The sequence below is a fragment of the Pygocentrus nattereri genome, chromosome 19 (assembly GCF_015220715.1).
Source record: "Pygocentrus nattereri isolate fPygNat1 chromosome 19, fPygNat1.pri, whole genome shotgun sequence".
Taxonomy (NCBI): domain Eukaryota; kingdom Metazoa; phylum Chordata; class Actinopteri; order Characiformes; family Serrasalmidae; genus Pygocentrus; species Pygocentrus nattereri.
Genome location: NC_051229.1, coordinates 20,082,395 through 20,100,085, shown reverse-complemented (window position 1 = coordinate 20,100,085; position 17,691 = coordinate 20,082,395). Strand labels below are relative to the sequence as shown.

Here is a 17,691-nt window from a genome sequence, read left to right as displayed (position 1 = left end):
AATTAGGACTGACAATATTCGTTACATTGGTCTTCAGTTTCTATTCAGAATTCTGTATTTTAGGCCACAAAAATGGTGCTCTAATTTAACCAGCAAAGGCCTGTCAACAGGCCAGTTATTGCTAATATTTGGAAAACGTTAAAACCGGTTTAACTGGATGTATTACAGAAGTCCAGCTATCCATGAAGACTCACCTCAGAGCACAATAAATTTTCCACATGACCAAGCCACATGAGCAAAGCTGTCTGAAAGAAAAGCAAACGTGGGAAGACTTTCAATGTTTGGATGATGAAAGTGCTCAGTGAAAAATGTTGGTATAGAGAAGTTGGTATACCATGGAGACACAACAAGTTTGATGAATCATTTCAAAAATGTAAGTACTGTGATATTTATCTGAGTACCGCCATGCGTCCAAACTTCACAGCCTCAGCTCCTCACCCAACTGCTTCAGGAGGGATTTTCTGCCCCTTTTTCTTTGCTCATTAAACAGTTTTACAGCTGATTTAAAAACTCAAAAAGTTGTACCAGAGAAAAGCAGACTCCTCACACTGGCCGGTACTCACCAGACTTCTCAGATAGGAGCGCTGATGTACGACTTCACTGACAGGAACAGATCCTAGATCAGCATTCCTACTCTGAGAAGCTCTGTAAATATGCACTACTGTTAGTGCAGCCCAGGAGCTGCTCTGCACTTACCACACTAAACTAGTCGTATCACATTTTATGCTCGTTTGCAAATGTCCACAAGGGTGTCCCTTTCTGGAGTCCAAACGGGTACTCAGACAAGTGCATCTACACACGTCATACCTGCATTTTAACACTCATGTTTTTAACCTGACATCCTCTTGCATGTTACAGAAGTCTCCACAATTCAGTGAACTCTCTCAAACTAATGAGTGTGACCAAATATGTCATTTTATAACTAAAGTAGTTCTGGTTTAGTCAGAGCTGCAATATAAAAAATCTCATCAAATCTCCTGGCCTCTTGCTGCGAAAACACGTGGCTCACAAATCCTAAAAAACACACTCATTTTAGCAGACACTCGGCTTTTGCTTTGAAAAGAACGAAACTCGAGACTGGGTCTCTGCTTCTATACAGAAGACATGAAGCCCATCTACAGTCCTGTGGGTCAGATCAGCTCATTAGCCACAGCCACGTGAGGCCAATAGAGCAGAAAGTCTTCAGCTTGTGCCCTGAGGCGATATAGTCTATCAAACTAACAGCCATAAGTTTACACCTGAATTTCAAGGCCATCCGGTAAAGGCCGGAACAGCACGTTTGCAAAATACATACGTCACCGGCTAAGCCTGCTGAGAGATACAGACTGACGTGATTAGAGATCAAGATCAGTGTCAGCAGATAAATGGCTAACAAAGGATCATACCAACATAAATATCACAATAAATTACTTTCTCTTGAAGGGATTTTAGTAAAATAGGGCATTTGCTCAGTAGGTCAACACTGGCCAGGTGGGCATCATTTCAGACGAACAAGAACGATATGAAGCATAACACGTCACTGCACTCGTAACCCCATGCAAAGCCTGTAATTACAACAGAAGACTTGGCCTTCGCGGGCTGCAGAGCGGTTTGATATCAAGGTTTTGGTACTTGTTATGGATACTGGCTGGGAGAAAATCAGGGTTCATTTCAGTGTCAGTGAGTATCTAAAAAAGACCATCATAAAAATGTTTCTCTTTTTTTTTCTTTCTCCAAGCTAAAGTTCTGAACCTTACTGCAGAACCACTAATACCTTTCCACACGACTTGGAGACGCATCATGATACAGAAATGATTTCCATGTCAGAGGATTTGTTTAAAATGTTAAGATGTGACCAATATTTGAGGACACATTTACTGTACTCCAGAAGAACAGACCGTTTAAATAACTACTATGCAAAATGTCTGCATTTTATTACGTTTTCTGCACTTCTATCCCAAAACAATCCAAATGAACAGTCCATTCCAGATTAACTATGTACCAAAAGGCCCAATTTCATAAGTTACTCTTCAAAATTGGTCATTCTTTCTGTCTGGACCTTAGAACCACACACAGGTTTTTCAAGCACAAATGGAATAACTATTAGTAAGACCATTTTTCAAAAAAAGTCTTAGGAAAACTGGTGTTAAAATCTAGCTTTTGTCATATGACAGACAGAGCTAGACTACTGAATCCTACGACGCTGTACTGGCTTCTCAAAGCGCCTCAGAGTCAGCTCTGTCCTGTGTTTACGGGGGCTTAACGGAACCACAGCTCCGAGGACAGCACTCCCACCCTCACCTACACTCAGCCACAGGTAGGGTGGCCATCTGTGGTGGAAGAGCAAACAGGTCAAAAGCAGCACAGCAGACATATTTCAAAAGGTTGTATCTATAACAGTCGTTCAAGTTCTCCAGCTAGATCAGGAAGTCTCTTTTCCTAATGTTCACACTTTGGGAAAACAGTTTTTGCAGGTCTGCAGTACCACAGCCGTCCCTCAGGGGCCTGTAAGGTTTGGAAGAGGAGGTAAAAATCTTTGTTTGCACCAGTTTAGTCCATGTTGTTTGGGCTCCAGGCTTTCGGCCGAAAGGCAGAGAGACGTGTGCCAAAAAGGAGCAAAATACTCGAGTCTAAAAATAACCGAGAAGTCTGGACGAAGCCTTCTGTTTCTGTTGACTCTTCACTGTTAGCCTAGCAAGATTAGCAGCAGTGCTAACTTAGTTAGCCAGCCAGGCATCCCAGCGTTAATGGGCTCATTTGGACTAGAACAAAGCGCTTCACTGGCAGGGGAACCGAGTTCACCTCGTCCGTCTGAAATTTACCCCGCTACGGGTTATTAACATCCCTGACGTCAGGAAAACAATATCTAGACTCTACAATCTAGACTGTTGACTAAATTACAGCCTCTTATCAAACCTCAATCTAGAATATCGTCCTTAATTCACCCGCAGCCTGTGGCGGTTAAACGGCCAAGAATGTCCTTCACTTCGGTCCTAAAGGGTAACCGAAAGTCTCTAAAAGCAACAGAAATGTTCTCAGGATTTTGCTGTTCAACTTCTGACACCACCACAGTTTCATACTTTTGCCAAGCGTAAGTTCTTCGAATTTTCCGTTCCACCTTAAATGGTGCGGCTGTTACGTTCTGGTGGCTCAGCCGCCAGAATGAAACTGCGGCACCATTTAAGGTGGAACGGAAGACTCTGCTAAGAAGTCAACTTCGCAACTTTCTGTCGTGATTTCCTCAGACCAGCTGGCTTAACGAGCGACTCATAAGTCAACACCAACTCCAAAGATAAGTAGAACAACATGCAAGAGACGGTGCAGCCTAAGCCTAACATACATCCGCGTTGAAGTTAAAAGTCCGGAGATTTCCCCGTCCCTTCCCCCGTTTCCCTCAATACCGCCATATTGGCAGCTCCTCCGGCTCAATGAATCGCAGGAGTGTTTCCAGCGTCTCTCAACAACACATCGAAGGTGATGCAGATGCAGATCGCCGCTTACCTTGGCTATTGCTTTCCTGTATCTCATGGTGGCCTGCTGGATGAGCGTGTGTACTTTGATATTTCCATCTCCGCACGGTACCACAACCCGAGTCCTTCCAAAACACACCGTCACTTTCATACTTTTGGTTCTCTCCCAGACCGTCCCGAATCCAAGAGGGAAAACTCAGGGCGAAATATTCCCGGGCTCCGGTGTGCGGCTCATTAATCTTCTTTGGTTGAGAGTTTGTACAAGCTGAACATCAGCAGAAGAAAGAGTAATAAGCACTAGAGAGTCCGCCGTCCCATCGTGGCGTAACGTACAGTGTCCGTTTGGTGTGTGAGTGCGTGACCACCTGTTTGGCGTTTGGAAGCTGGAGAAGCCGCTCACGGTGAATGAGGGAACAGCTGTCTGGCACCATCTGGCGGTTGCAGCCTGTAATGACACTCAAAGCAATAAAGCCCAGAAGTAAGATTAGTTCAACACAGGCCCTTTGTTTGCAACATAGCAGCTAAATTCCCAGAGGAAGTATATAACTATCTAACCACAGTTTGTCCTCACATAGTGAGGTTTTACAGGGGAATTGCAACATGGCTTCCCAATTCCACACCTAGCAACACCATGCTTTGCACATTTTTTTCGCTTTCTCTGTTCTGCATCACTGTTTCTCAACCCTGGTCCTGGAGGCCCACTGCCCTGCTCTTTTTAGTGTTTTCAGTTTTTTTTTTTTACAATATTGTTCTCTCTATCAGCTCATTATTGAGTTAATGTGGGCGTGATAAGATAGGAAAAGCACAAAAATGTGCAGGGTAGTGTTTCTCCAGGACCAGGGTTGAGAAACACTGCTCTACACACCTGAATCCAGCCATCAGGCAGCTTGCCAAGTGGTTAATGAGTTGAAAGAGATATGCTAGATGAGACAAAGCAAAAAAAAAGTACATAGTGTGGGATCTTTAGGACTGGGATTAGGACCCCCTGCCTTATAAAGACATCTGTGCATTTCACTTGCAAAACACTTTAAAAATGCGTGTTTACAAGTTAACATGTGGCATTATGTGAATAATATGTGATCACGTGATATGTCACATGTGCCCTGAAGTTATTAAGTTTTTCACGTTTTCCCAAGTACATCTAAGTACTATGTTGTATGTGTTTTACGTGATTATATGTGAAATGTGCAGGAATGTTATGCCATGAAGCAACACATGTGAAAATGTAAATGAATGAATGCATCACATGTGGAAATAGGTGAAGACCAATGTGTGAAGTATTGTGATTTTTCTGTAGGGGATAGAAAGATAGATGAATGAATGGATTGACGGAACAGTTAAATTCCTAGAGGGATTATATTACTGCCGTTTGTCTTCACACTGAAAAGTTTTCTAGAGGAACTGCATTGTTCATGTGTCAGCGAGTGTGTGTACAGTCGTATGCAAAGGTGGTGAAATGACACGTCAAATGTGTTGATTTTCTATGTGGAAATATCACAAGAACACAGGTCTACACATTGTTATGCACAATTGCTGTTTGTTTGCTAAATTCAACATATTGGCTCAAAATAAAATGTAAACTGTGGCCTGTGCGAAAATTATGGCAAACTGTATACATTCCAATATGTTAAGCTCAGCAAATAAACAGAAATTGTGCACTTATATGTGCAGAATAGTGCTATATTTAGGTTTGCTCCCCATAAAAGATGTGTTAATTAATTTTCACAAAATATGTCATTTGACCGGAGTTGCTCAAACCCTTTGCATACGACTGCATGTGTGTGGACAGATGGACAGACGCACTGCACTGAGCCCTAAGTGCACATTTTGGTGTTTCAGTACCAAAAAGAAAAAGTCAAATCAAGTTGAATTTACTTTCATTTTGTCATTTTCTTTTTTGGTAAAATATTTTTTCACAAGAAGCTGGTGTGTTTCAGCTCATTGTCGTTTGAGCAGTTTCTTTTCAGGCTTCTGCAGGTTTGCATCCAAAATGCTATGTACACATCTGGTCCCATCACTTAACATCTGTGATCCACCTCTGTGCTTCACTACTGTTAGTGCAGTCTGGTACAAAGAGTCTTCAATCAGTTTGATGTTGTGCTAAAAGAAATCTGAAGAGCATAAAGTTTACCAAAGGTCAAAGTGTCCAAATAATTTTTGGAGCCACTTTACCTGTGTGTGAGCAAGAAGTGTGGAGTCATGTTTGCATATGTATGTGTGTGTGTGTGTTTGTGTATATGTTCATGGGAGTCCATCAGGGCTGCATGACAAAATTGTGATTGGCCAAGATGCTCCCATTACAGTAAAAGCACTGTTATAGACACTTATTTTCATATTGCAGAAAATATTCTGCAAAACCAGTATTGCTAAAGCCAGTATGCTGATTATATATTGCGCAGATGTAGTGCGCATGCATTGCAGCTGTTCTTCATGTCTGAATCCCATCTGGCTTTGGTGTCTGTTTTTGGGGCAGGGCTGAACAAAACACCAAAATAGAACCATCAAGCAGGTGGCATTTACCAACACACACAGCAGTCTGGATTACTAGGCCAAGGCAGACGAGTGTGGAGGTTTTAGTGGTGCAGCTGAGGGATTATAGAAGCTTTTGATCTATACACAGCAACAATGACCTCACAGCATCATTTAACCAAAGCAGTGCTACATTTAACACTGGCATTCTACAGGCACAGCTCTACTCACCACAGCATGTGCAACCTTCCCAGAGAAACACACTGAAGGAGATTCAGTTTATGTGAGGCTCATATAAGACAGTCCCACAGGGGAACACAGGGCACATACTAATGCAGGGAAAGATGAGACAGTGGATTCAACATATAGGTAGACATCTTTTAGTCAGACAGCATCAGACAGCTTTTAGTCATCGATTTCTATTCCTACAGCAATGTCATCTGTGAAGTTTGATTGCAGTGTGGCTGATATTTCTCAAGATTCATCCTAATGATCATTATTACACCATTAAAATGATTTTCAGTGAGTTGTGACAGTCACAGGATCCATATCCACATTATTTTAATCACCTTTAAAGCAGATAAGGATCACTCTACGGAACTGGTTTATATATATATATATATATATATATATATATATATATATATATATATATATATATATATATAATATTCCAAAAAAAAGTTACACATTTAGAGTTTATATATTTACAAGGATTATGTTGTGACCTATACAAACCCAAGGCCTATTTAAGATAGTAATAAGCTAAATATATGCCAAGCCATCATTTATAGCGTCCTTTTTGGATCCATATTGTCCCAAACCCTAACACATCAGACCATAACACATCAGACCCTAACAAACCCTAACAACATTTTTTTAAAGGTTAAATTTTTGAGTAAAGACTTTTTTCAGAAAATGCTGCCTCACATTTTCATGTCACTACTGAAATATTGAGTTCAGTCCACAGGGGGAGCCTGATTTTATCCACACCAATGCATTTCACGGCAGGAAGTGAGACTGCATCCCTGTCCCTCCATGGCCACATGGTGAGCAGTTAGATCCCACTGTTTTGAAGTAAATGTGTCCCAACATCTGAAAATCGGTGTGGAACATTAAGAATTGTCACTACTGAAACACGGTTTCTGCAATTAAGTAAACATTTTGGTGTTTTAGTGAAAAGTGTTGTGTGTACAGCTGTTGAAAGTTGTGTTTGCTAGTCATACTGCAAATGAACTAAAACGGTCACTACTGAAATATTTGAAAAGGTTTTGATAGTGATATGACTGTTTTGGTAGTGATGGTAATGGAATGTTCATTTGGTGTAATAAAATAAACATAATTAAGGTATAGAGTTACTTAAAGTAACAGGATTTTAATTTAAAGTCTAAGTCAGTTAAAATGTGTTTTCAAATCTGACTTTAAACAAATTCGGTTAAGTGATCCATAAATAGCACACAATGAGAGCTACTTGGGCTAAAGTACAGCCTCCACATGGTGGGGTTAGTTTTAATGTGGTGTTACAATAGAGACCCAAAAAAGTAAACAAAGATAGGCTAAGCATCCTTTCAGACTCAGTGTTGAGTTGTCTTCTCACAGTGGAAGGATGGTATGGAGCCCTGCTGGTGACATCCTGTATAAATAAAAATAATGGGTGGCCATGACTTAGTAAAACGTGGGAATGAGATGATTAAGTCGTGGCCATGACTTAGTAAGGCGTGGGAACGAGATCACAGTTTACCAAGTCATGGCCACGACTTAATCATCTCATTCCCACACCTTACTAAGTTGTGGCCACGCATTAGGATCTCGTTCCCATGCCTTACTAAGTTGTGGCCACATATTATTATTTTTATTTATACAGGATATCAGCAGTGGGGCTCCGTAGGATGGACAGAAACACCTGTGAATTTTTTTAGATGTGAAGCAAGAATGGAGCTTGATTTTCTCCTCTCTCTCAAAGATGAAAGCTTTAAGTACTGTTTATCTGATGGTGACAGGTTTGGTGGTCTACCAGGTCTTGCATGGTTGTTAAGAGTCCCACTCTCTCTATATGTTTTAGTCATTTTTAGAACTACAGTTTTGGAAACTTGTATTTTCTTTGACAGTCTCTAAATGTCATACTCCTTCAGTATTGTATTTTAATGTACACACACACACACACACACACACACACACACACACACACACACAAAACTATTGGAACAGAAACAATCCACCACTAAATCCCTGAAGCTTAACATTTACCTTGTGACTTGTGTTACAGAAATATAGATATTATATAAGCATTTTTATGTAGTTATAGAATACCCTTTAGAATGTGTATACATTTGTACATTTAATTCATGTATATTATTAAAATTAAAAGTGTAGTTCATTTAATCAAATAATAATAATAGTAAGTAAATACATAAATAAATAACACACACCACAGTTTTAAGATCACAAAGATTTTATTCATCATTTATTAAACTCCTACTACAATTAGTCGGTACATATTACAACACAATCATACACTCAGCTGTATAGCTCTCAGTACAAACATCTCTTCTACAGGTTTCATGGTCCAAACTAATATCATGCTTCAATTTCTAAACCATTTCTAAAAGCTCATTGTTGACAAATAGCTCAGGTCTGCACAATCTCTTAATTTTGATTCTCATAATTAATAATGATTCTCAAAATATATTAAACGCCCCCTGAAGCTGTGGCTGAACTCAGCATTTTTATACTGCCAGAGCACATTTAATCACTTCAGGTGTGTTGAAAAGCTCTACTGCAGGTCATTATTCACAGATATTGTAGTCATGCACACTCTTACAGATGCTGCTTTGATTCTCTGACACCTACTGTCCACTTAGAATCACATTCAGTGAAAGGAATATCCATATTAGTAAGAGATCTCAGTGTTATGTAAGAGATCTCAGATTTATCTGAAGTTCAGGCTGACCTTTCAGCTTCTTTTAGTCCTCAAAGTCATGTCAATATATGGGAGTGTTATGATTATGGAAGTAAATGTCATAAGATTGACTTGTTCAGGCCAAGGAAGCATCAGCTGTCAGACCTTTAATAAGCTGTCTTTTCTTTCCACTCTAACTTTCCATAAACTCCCAAACCATGTCATTAGTCGTTTACAGCTCACGCAAGCATCCTATATGTCCAAAGGTTTGTGGACACCTGCTGTGTTCCTTCTGAAATCAAGGGTATTAATACAGTTTGTTTCCCTTTTGCTGCTATAACAACTACTCTTCTGGCAAGGCTTTGCTGGATGTTGGAATAGTGCTGTGAGTATTTGAATGCATTCAGCCAAACAAGCATTAATGTAGTCAGGTACTGATGTTGGATGGCTAAATCTGGATCACAAACATCACTTCTGTCAAATAATTTCTATGGGATTCCATCACTCCATAGAACACAGTTCCACTGCTCCACAGCAATGTGTGCAACTGAAAGTAGCTGAATTCACTATTCAGAAAGGATGTCTGGATACTTTGGGACTGGATAGTGTAGGATTTCTGAAACTGGTTTGAGAATTGAACCTCTTGAACACTGTGCATGGGCCCACACTTCAGTTCCTTACTCTCATAACTATATAACTTCTAATAAGGGATTAATAAACCTACATTTTAAGAGGCTAAAGTGTAGGACCATCTACTGGTACTGGTAAGTGACAGAACTAATTCTATAAGGGCAGTCTTTTTGGAGATCATCAGAAAGGAGCATCTAAGCTCAACCCACATATTTTACAGATGATTAGGAGCTAAGTAGATAAGTCTACAGTTTTGCAGGTGGACACAGGGTCAGTTTGGATCCAGGCCAGACAGTAAAGCCGGGATACAAAGGCTCGGTGAACTCAGTCTGCACTTTGTAGAGCAGAATCATTTTGTCAGCGATGCTGTAGAAGGACAGTGTTCCAGCATCATAGTCCACATACACGCCTATCCTGGTGGAGTGGTTGGTTTTGGGGATATAGGTTTCTTTGCTGTGGTGTCTGAAGGCGTACCTGAATGGTGAGCAGTAGAGCCTCCAGGACTGCTCGCTACAGCCGAACCAGCACTCATTCCGGCCACCCTTTCTGCTGATGCTCCTGTATGACACAGCGATGTTGACCCCATTGGTGCCGCCCCACTCCACCTCCCAGTAAGCGCGCCCACACATTGTCTCCTTACACAACACCTGTGGCCAGTCAAACCTGTCGGGGTGGTCTGGGTAGGTCAGATCCCGGTCATTGTTGACCACCGATTTGTTACTGTCATACAGTGCGAGGCGCCGATAGGCTGTGTTGTAATCCAGTGTCAGGTCACAGAAATCTGGTGGGGATAAAACACATCAGCTTTGTTTAATAAGGGGAAGTTAAGCAAGTAAAGCAATAAAGCACAAGAGAACAATATAAGACAGCAAATAAAAATAAAATAAAGCAAACCCATTTCCAAAAATGGTGGTCGGTGTAGTGTAGTGGTTAACACCTCTGCCTTCTATGCGATAGACTGGGGTTCAATCCCCCACCTGGGTAAGCACCCTACACTATACCAATAAGAGTCCTTGGGCAAGATTCCTAACACTACCTTCGCCTACTTGTGTAAAATGATCAAATTGTAAGTCACTCTGGATAAGAGCATCAGCCTAATGCTGTAAAATGCAAAAAAGTTGGTACAGTAGGTAAAATGCATATAAAAAAGAAAACTTTTCAAGGTATTAAATTGAAACCATTACAAAGAATATTTAATATTTTACCTTCTTAACTTTATTGATTTTTGTAAATACATGCTAGATGCCTGCAACACATTCCAAAAAAAAGTGCGATGTGGCAGTGTAAGACTGGAATGATCTAAAACACCTGTTTTGAAACTTTCCATAGGTAAACAGGTGAATAAGTAACAGGTTATCCTATCACGATTGGGTATAAAATTAGCATTCACTTCAAAAAGGATTCATTGTCCTAACTTCCTGCTCTAAAAGCAGAGGAGTGACTAAAATAAGGCTTAACCAAAACTCTTTGTGTTTTGATAATGATATGAAAATGTAGGACAGCATTTCTTTTCATTCAAAAAGTAAACCTATGATATAAAGGTTCAAGTTCAGTTTAAAAGAAACTTAAAAAAGAAAAAAATGGGGTGGGATAAATACATAAGGTCTAAATACTTAACAATTCTAGATATGTTTTAGATTCTGGTTCAGTAGAATGGTCCACTGTTGTATTTCAAAAAAGCAACATTCTCCCATGACATAAATCCTTTACATGGAATGTAGTGCACTGCTGTATAATTATAGCTGTATGTATAATAATTATTAAAGTGACAGATAACGATGGTGGATGGTGAATGTATAATGAGTTTGAATGTAGAGATATGGGTGATTATTCATCGTAACCTACATTGCAGGACCTCCTCTCTGGTCATAGGTGTGAGGATCTGGATTTGCTTCACTGTGAAAACAACGGCAATATAAAACATTATAAACACAACTAGACATTGCTTATTAATATCTGTCAAAAATGGTAACACAAAGAGTTTAATTCCAAAATTCTATGTATCCATTTGTAACAGTTTTGGATATAACAATGTTTTCGAGGAGTATCAACAGACATGGCCGTGGAAAAGCAATGGAAAACACAATTTTGTTTCTCTAGTGAAGATAGTATAAATCATAAAATAGCATTGATGTTTCTTAAATGTGTAAAGTGCACCATCACCAACATATTGCAGTGATGTAGGATCACACTTCAAAGAAAAAAGAAGCAAGGGACATCCATGGCTCAGCACTAACCAAGCAGCTTGGCAGCAGGCAGGTCACTTCTACCCACACAACTGTCATTTATGGTAGACACTAGACCACATGACACTACACCACAACCTGACACAATATAACCCAACCAACAGTGCTGCACGTGTTAAGCTAACAACAAAAACTTATCTACAGTAAACGTCTCTCCAACTGTAAGTGCAGCACTTCCCAAGAGCCTCTTTAAATGGCCACTTTGCATGGCCACTGACCTTGTACTCCTACGTCAGGGTGACCAGCAGTGAAAAAAATTGATTCTTGAAATTCCTGAACTGGTGTAAAGTTTTACACCATTTATTTTTGGTGCTTGTGTGTGAATACATGCACAGGTACAGGATCACTCGTCTGATGAAATTACTCATTAGCCAGCTCATGCAAAATGTAGATTTTACCATTACCTTTGGTAGTTATCCTCTCCATGTCCTCCTTGCAGAAATCATCCACATGCTTTTTCAGTTGAATTACAGATTTCGCTACGTCATCAAACGAGTGGGCAGAGCTGACAGTGATTGTGGGTAAATCAGAAGTCCCAGGAGGGGAGGAGAGAAACACAAAACGCTACAAACAAACAAACAAAATGCTTTTAAACAAAGCTTGAAACATTAAGTTTGAATAGTAATTTGATCAGTGTTGAAACAGTGAACAAAGTGTCACAGTCACAGTCTTTCAAGTTTACCTGGTCCCCTTTAGATCTACAGAAACTAAAATTAATAACAAACATTATGGTGCTGCTTAGGTTATTAACACCATTGAAGTTAGATTCGAGGTTGAGGTTAGACTAAGCGTTAGGTTCAGGGTTACTGTTAGGGTTATATTAAATAGAATCCATCACTCTGAGTTCAAGTTCAGTTGCATTTAATTGATATTTAGTTTGATGTTAGTACAAGACAGACTGAGTATCTACAAAGTATCTATAGCGAACTATCAACATAAAGTGTCACCAGTTTCATGTTTCGGCCCGTAAAACGTGAATTGCGCTTTCAAACATAGAACCCAGATATCAAGCCTCACTTCAGCACCTTCATGCTTCTCATGCTTTTCCGCAGTCTCATTTCAGCATATGCGGTTTTCATCCAGCACTGGTGGAACCTTGAGGAAACGTCACCTGCAGGAAGTGGATATGATCCTCAACCAGTGAAAGATGCTGCAGTTCTTCATCTCTCTTCCTCAGCCCTGCAATCTCCTCCTCCAGCTGCTTGAGGAACACCTCAGCTCGGCTCACTGAGATCTTCTCCTGAGCTTTGATCAGATCCTGCACTTCAGAGCGTCTTTTCTCAATGGAGCGGATCATCTCATCAAAGATCTTCTCGCTCTCCTGCAGTGCTGCCTGTGCACAGCGCTGTAAGGACACAAAGAGTAAACATGGAGGCCACTTAGAGATTCAGAAGTTCTCAAGCCAGTCCCAGTGGATTCATCTTTTGATTCCAGCTCTCAACAGGGGCACAGATTAGAATTAAAATTAAGAATCACTTGTCATTGTGTTTGCACACTGTGAAATTAGACCTCTGCATTTAACCCATTCGTGCAGTGAAACACCCACATACATGCACACTAGTGAACACACACTAGGCGGCAGTGAGCACACTTGCCCGGAGCAGTGGGCAGCCCTATCTACGGCACCCCGTGAGCAATTGGGGGTTAGGAGCCTTGCTCAAGGGCACTTCAGTCATGGACTGTCAGCCAAGAGGATAGAACCGGGAACCTTCCGGTCACTGGGCTGGTTCCCTATCCGCCAGCCCACGATAGCTACTTTTGTCTAGATAACAGTATAAATACAGTGACAAAGACCACATAAGCAAGTCTTTTTGAGATTCCTTAACAACTCGATTGATTGGCAGACAGTGTGTGATTTTTAAGCTACTTATATTACTTTAGACATGTAACTCTTGTGCAAAACTAAAGAAGCAAACTTCAGACAGTAGACTGTATGTCTTTTAATGCAGTTCAATATAGTGCAGTGTGATTTCCACTGCTCCAGAGTCCTGTGGAAGCATGCTTTACAACACCCCTGCTGACGACTGGGGTGAGATAAACTGTAAATCTGAATTTTCCCCAAGCCATTAACAGGTTACGGATGCTGGGAGTAGCAACAGAACAAAAATGTGACCAGGTTGGGTTTCCTGGCCTGCTTCTTTTCTGCAGGCCTCAGTGGGATTACACAGCGATCCAACACTGACCTCCTCTTTGGCTGCTTGGTTGTGAACTGTGGCCAAACCAGAAACAACTCTTCATCTGCCAGGTGTTATTTTCCTCCTGTGCTCTGAACTCACCTTGTGAGTGTCCACAGCCCTCTGCAGTTCTGCCAGCTCCTTCTCTCTCTCCAGGATCATCTGCAGGGATTTCTTCTTTGGCTCCCCCAGCTGGCTCTGTTGGACAACTGACAGTCAGCTGAACAGTGACTAGTACATGCATCCACATGTATGATAGAAATAGCACAAAAAGTGTAGATGGGGTTGGGGGGTGGGCACCACTTCAGATATGTTTATAACTACCTTTACAAGTAGTTTTTAGAATTACTGTACGAATTACTGTAAGACACACACACACACATACATATATATGTATATATATATATATATATATATATATATATATATATTGCCCTGCGATGGACTGGTGACCTGTCCAGGGTGTATCCTGCCTTCCGCCCGAAGACTGCTGGGATAGGCTCCAGCATCCCCCCGCGACCCTGACGGAGAAGCGGCTTAGAAAATGGATGGATGGAATTATATATATATATAATTAAGATATCTTAAATGTAGTTGTATGTGACAGTTTAAACACCCCTGGTCAAATTTATATATACTGGCAAAATGTTAAATAATGTAAATGAGGGGTAATGCTATAATTATCACATTTACTTGGTCAGGTATTTAGAGTACAGTAATAGCAATACTACCAACAGCAATACAACCATATTACATTTCCTGGTGATAGGTGTCAGCTAGATAATGATAAATGCCTTTTATTTTTACACTGCCTGCATGAACGACTGTAACTCTGCAGGGTCTTCTAGAACAAACCGCTCAGTTCCAGAAAAGTGGAGTCGCTGTCTAAGGTGACATGTGACTTTTGACACGTTGATTAATTACATGTTGTCACAGGGCAAATCACAACTAGTTTTGAAAGTTATGGATAACAACATCAGCTTGAGTTTCTGATTAAAAGTAATATGCCTCAACTGAAAAAGCAGTTAGAACAGTCAAGGCATCACGATGTTCACAATTACAAGTTATGTACCTAACTTACAATCACATGCAAAAGTTTGGTCACATTACATGTTTTATTGATTTTATAAGTGAAAGTACTTTTTATTGGATTAATTTAACATATTGGAAAAAATAAAGCATGAACGATGGCCTGTGCAAAGGTTTTGGCATATTTTATATTGTATGTTTTATTTTTTCCAAAGTATGAATTTCAGCAAATAATTGTGCACTAAAAACTGCATATTTATGTTTTCTCTCTGTAGAGGATGTGTTACTTATTTTTAATAATAATAATATCAATATCATCAAAACATGACTGAAAGGAAATATAGTCAACAGTGCCTGCTCCTATGTGTTATTTAGCATGAGAGCTGTACTAATCAAAACTGGACTAAAAGCAGCTGCTTTTATTTAATTTCTCCTGACACTTTTAATTACCAGTGTCATGAAGATAACAGTTACCCTCTGTACTTGATCTGTACATTTGATAAAACATTGTCAATGCTAAACATATTTTTTTTAGCACATTAGCCACTGTTGATGTCACACCTGTTTCTCTGTCCGCTCTGCTGCAGCAGAAACGATCGTGTGCCCTAGGTGGTTGTCCATGGTGCACATGAGGCAGATACACTGCTGGTCCGAGCAGCAGAACACCTCCAGCAGCTTTTCATGCCGGGAGCAGATTTTGTCCTCGAGGAAGCCTGTGGCGTTTATCAATTTGTGCTTCTTTCCTGCATGCAGTTCCTCATGGAGGTCCAGGTGAGCTGGGCAGTAAGAATCCAGACAACTCAGGCAGGACTTTACGGCCTTCTGCTTTTTCCCAACGCAAGGACCGCACTCCACATAGCCATACGCAGCATAATTACGACTGCTACCTGTTGTGCTCAGGTCTCCGGACATTTTACCGGAAAAATGGGACTACTGAAAGATTTCACACACACACACACACACACACACACACACACACACACACACACACACACACACACACACACACACATAAAGACATAAAACAATCACCAGATATACTTCTTTGTATTTCCAGTCAAATTCAGCATCAGAAATTTACAGCAGTGCTTCAGTGTACACTAAAGAGTAGCTTTGAGTTTGAAATATATTGCAGCCAGAATCAAAATTCAGTGTCAGCAAAATCAGAATGAGTGATTTGCAGCGTATCTTTGCTAAATTACATTTTACTGAGTAGTTTTGAGTTTGACTGAAATATGTTGCAGCAGCCACTGTCAGAATCACAAATCAGACAAACTCATAATCGAGCATTTGCGGTTACATTACATTCAGAATCAGAAATCTGCAGCAGAAATTTGATAAATTCAGAATCAGAAATTTGCAGCAGAAATGTTTTCCACTAATAATGAAAGAAAATTGCAGCTAAATCTGTTCAATTCTGAATCAAAAATGTCCAGGCTAGAACAACCGGCTAATAAACAGTTTCTACCCACAAGCGGTCAGGCTTCTGAACAAGCTGTAAAGCTGTGAGTCCTTCCCTAATACCACTGCACTCTGTCACTTTGTTAGTATTATTTATTATATCATATCATATAACTGGTACAGACAATATCACTAAGTCACTTTAAAACATACATATATTCTCTCTTCTCAGATCATCCTGTGTTACATTACATTACATTACATAACATTACATTACATTACATTTAGCAGACGCTTTTATCCAAAGCGACTTACAAATAATGAGGTACATAGAACAAACATAGTCAGGCCTTAAAGGAGGCCAAAGGGTAATAGCGGGGTAGAGAAGGGAAGGAGGGCAAGAAGGAGATGAGGTTGGTAGTGGTTAGATTGCAAGAGGCGATTAGAGTAAGTGCTCCCTGAAGAGCTCTGTTTTGTTTTGTCTTTGTTTAACACCTTTGTACATAGAGAGTCTGTCTCTGTACATTTTTGTGTATATTTATCATACTTCGTTTTTTTTTGTTGCTTTGTCTTGTTTGTACTGTTTTTATTACATATAATGAATATTCTGACATGTTCAAATGACAAGCTTGAACATGCACTAGAAACGTGTTAAATTCAGAGTCAAACATTTGCAGCAGAAATTTGCTAAATAGTATTCTAAACAGTAGTTTGAGACCAAACTCCACTGCAGCCAGTGAATGCAATCCTGTTCTTATTAGTAAAGCAGCACTAAAATATATCCAACTGCTGCTACAACTCGCTTGCATTCTGTCAGATAAATTGGTAAACAGTATATGTAATAATAGTGTTGCCAACAAAATTATAGAGAGCAATCTCGCTTCTATTACTAAAGCAGCATTTTACTAAAATACATATGCTTTATTATTAAATCATATCCCATAAACTCTGCAGAGCACACAGAACAAGGCGCAAACATGACTTACAAGGACGAAACACCAGTAGACTTCACCACTCAAAGACTGAGCAGGAAGAGGGGATAAGTTTAGTTTCTTCTGAAGAGAGAGAGAGAGAGAGAGAGAGAGAGAGAGAGAGAGATTAAATTTCAGCTTAGGTATGTGGTCAGCATTAAGATATAAATAAAGCTGAAGACAACTATCGAGTCCTTTCAGTGATATATACCACATAGCACATGATGCACAGCAGGGACTTCTTTGGCATCAGATGCTGATAATCACTGTGGCTAAAAGCTGCTACACCAGTTACCTCAGACCGGCATGCAAATCTGCCTACATGCTTCGCTTCAAATAGCTGTTTTAAGTGTAGTGGGATTTCAGAATCTAATCTAAAATAGAATGAAATTCTATCATTAAATACAAATTCTTAGCAAAAGA

The 17,691-nt window shown here is 40.1% G+C and overlaps 2 protein-coding genes across 5 annotated transcripts in view; both read right to left on the bottom strand.

The window, feature by feature from the left end:
• pard3ab (par-3 family cell polarity regulator alpha, b) overlaps nucleotides 1–3,807 on the bottom strand; it is a 197,267-nt gene extending 193,460 nt beyond the window's left edge. For all 4 annotated transcript variants that reach the window (XM_017718490.2, XM_017718492.2, XM_017718491.2 and 1 more), the window contains exon 1: nucleotides 3,481–3,807. In XM_017718490.2, coding sequence (XP_017573979.1) covers nucleotides 3,481–3,600 — 120 coding nt within the window. In that variant the 5' untranslated portion in view covers nucleotides 3,601–3,807. The remainder of the gene's footprint in view (nucleotides 1–3,480) is intronic.
• Nucleotides 3,808–8,550: 4,743 nt separating this feature from the next.
• On the bottom strand, nucleotides 8,551–15,808 carry LOC108439874 (tripartite motif-containing protein 16-like). Its single transcript, XM_017718523.2, has 6 exons — nucleotides 15,458–15,808; nucleotides 13,970–14,065; nucleotides 12,805–13,038; nucleotides 12,098–12,257; nucleotides 11,293–11,343; nucleotides 8,551–10,228 (listed from the first exon to the last, which is right to left on the bottom strand). Exons 1-6 carry the CDS (start codon nucleotides 15,806–15,808, stop codon nucleotides 9,693–9,695), a joined length of 1,428 nt encoding a protein of 475 aa, XP_017574012.1. The 3' UTR covers nucleotides 8,551–9,692.
• Nucleotides 15,809–17,691: the final 1,883 nt, after the last annotated feature.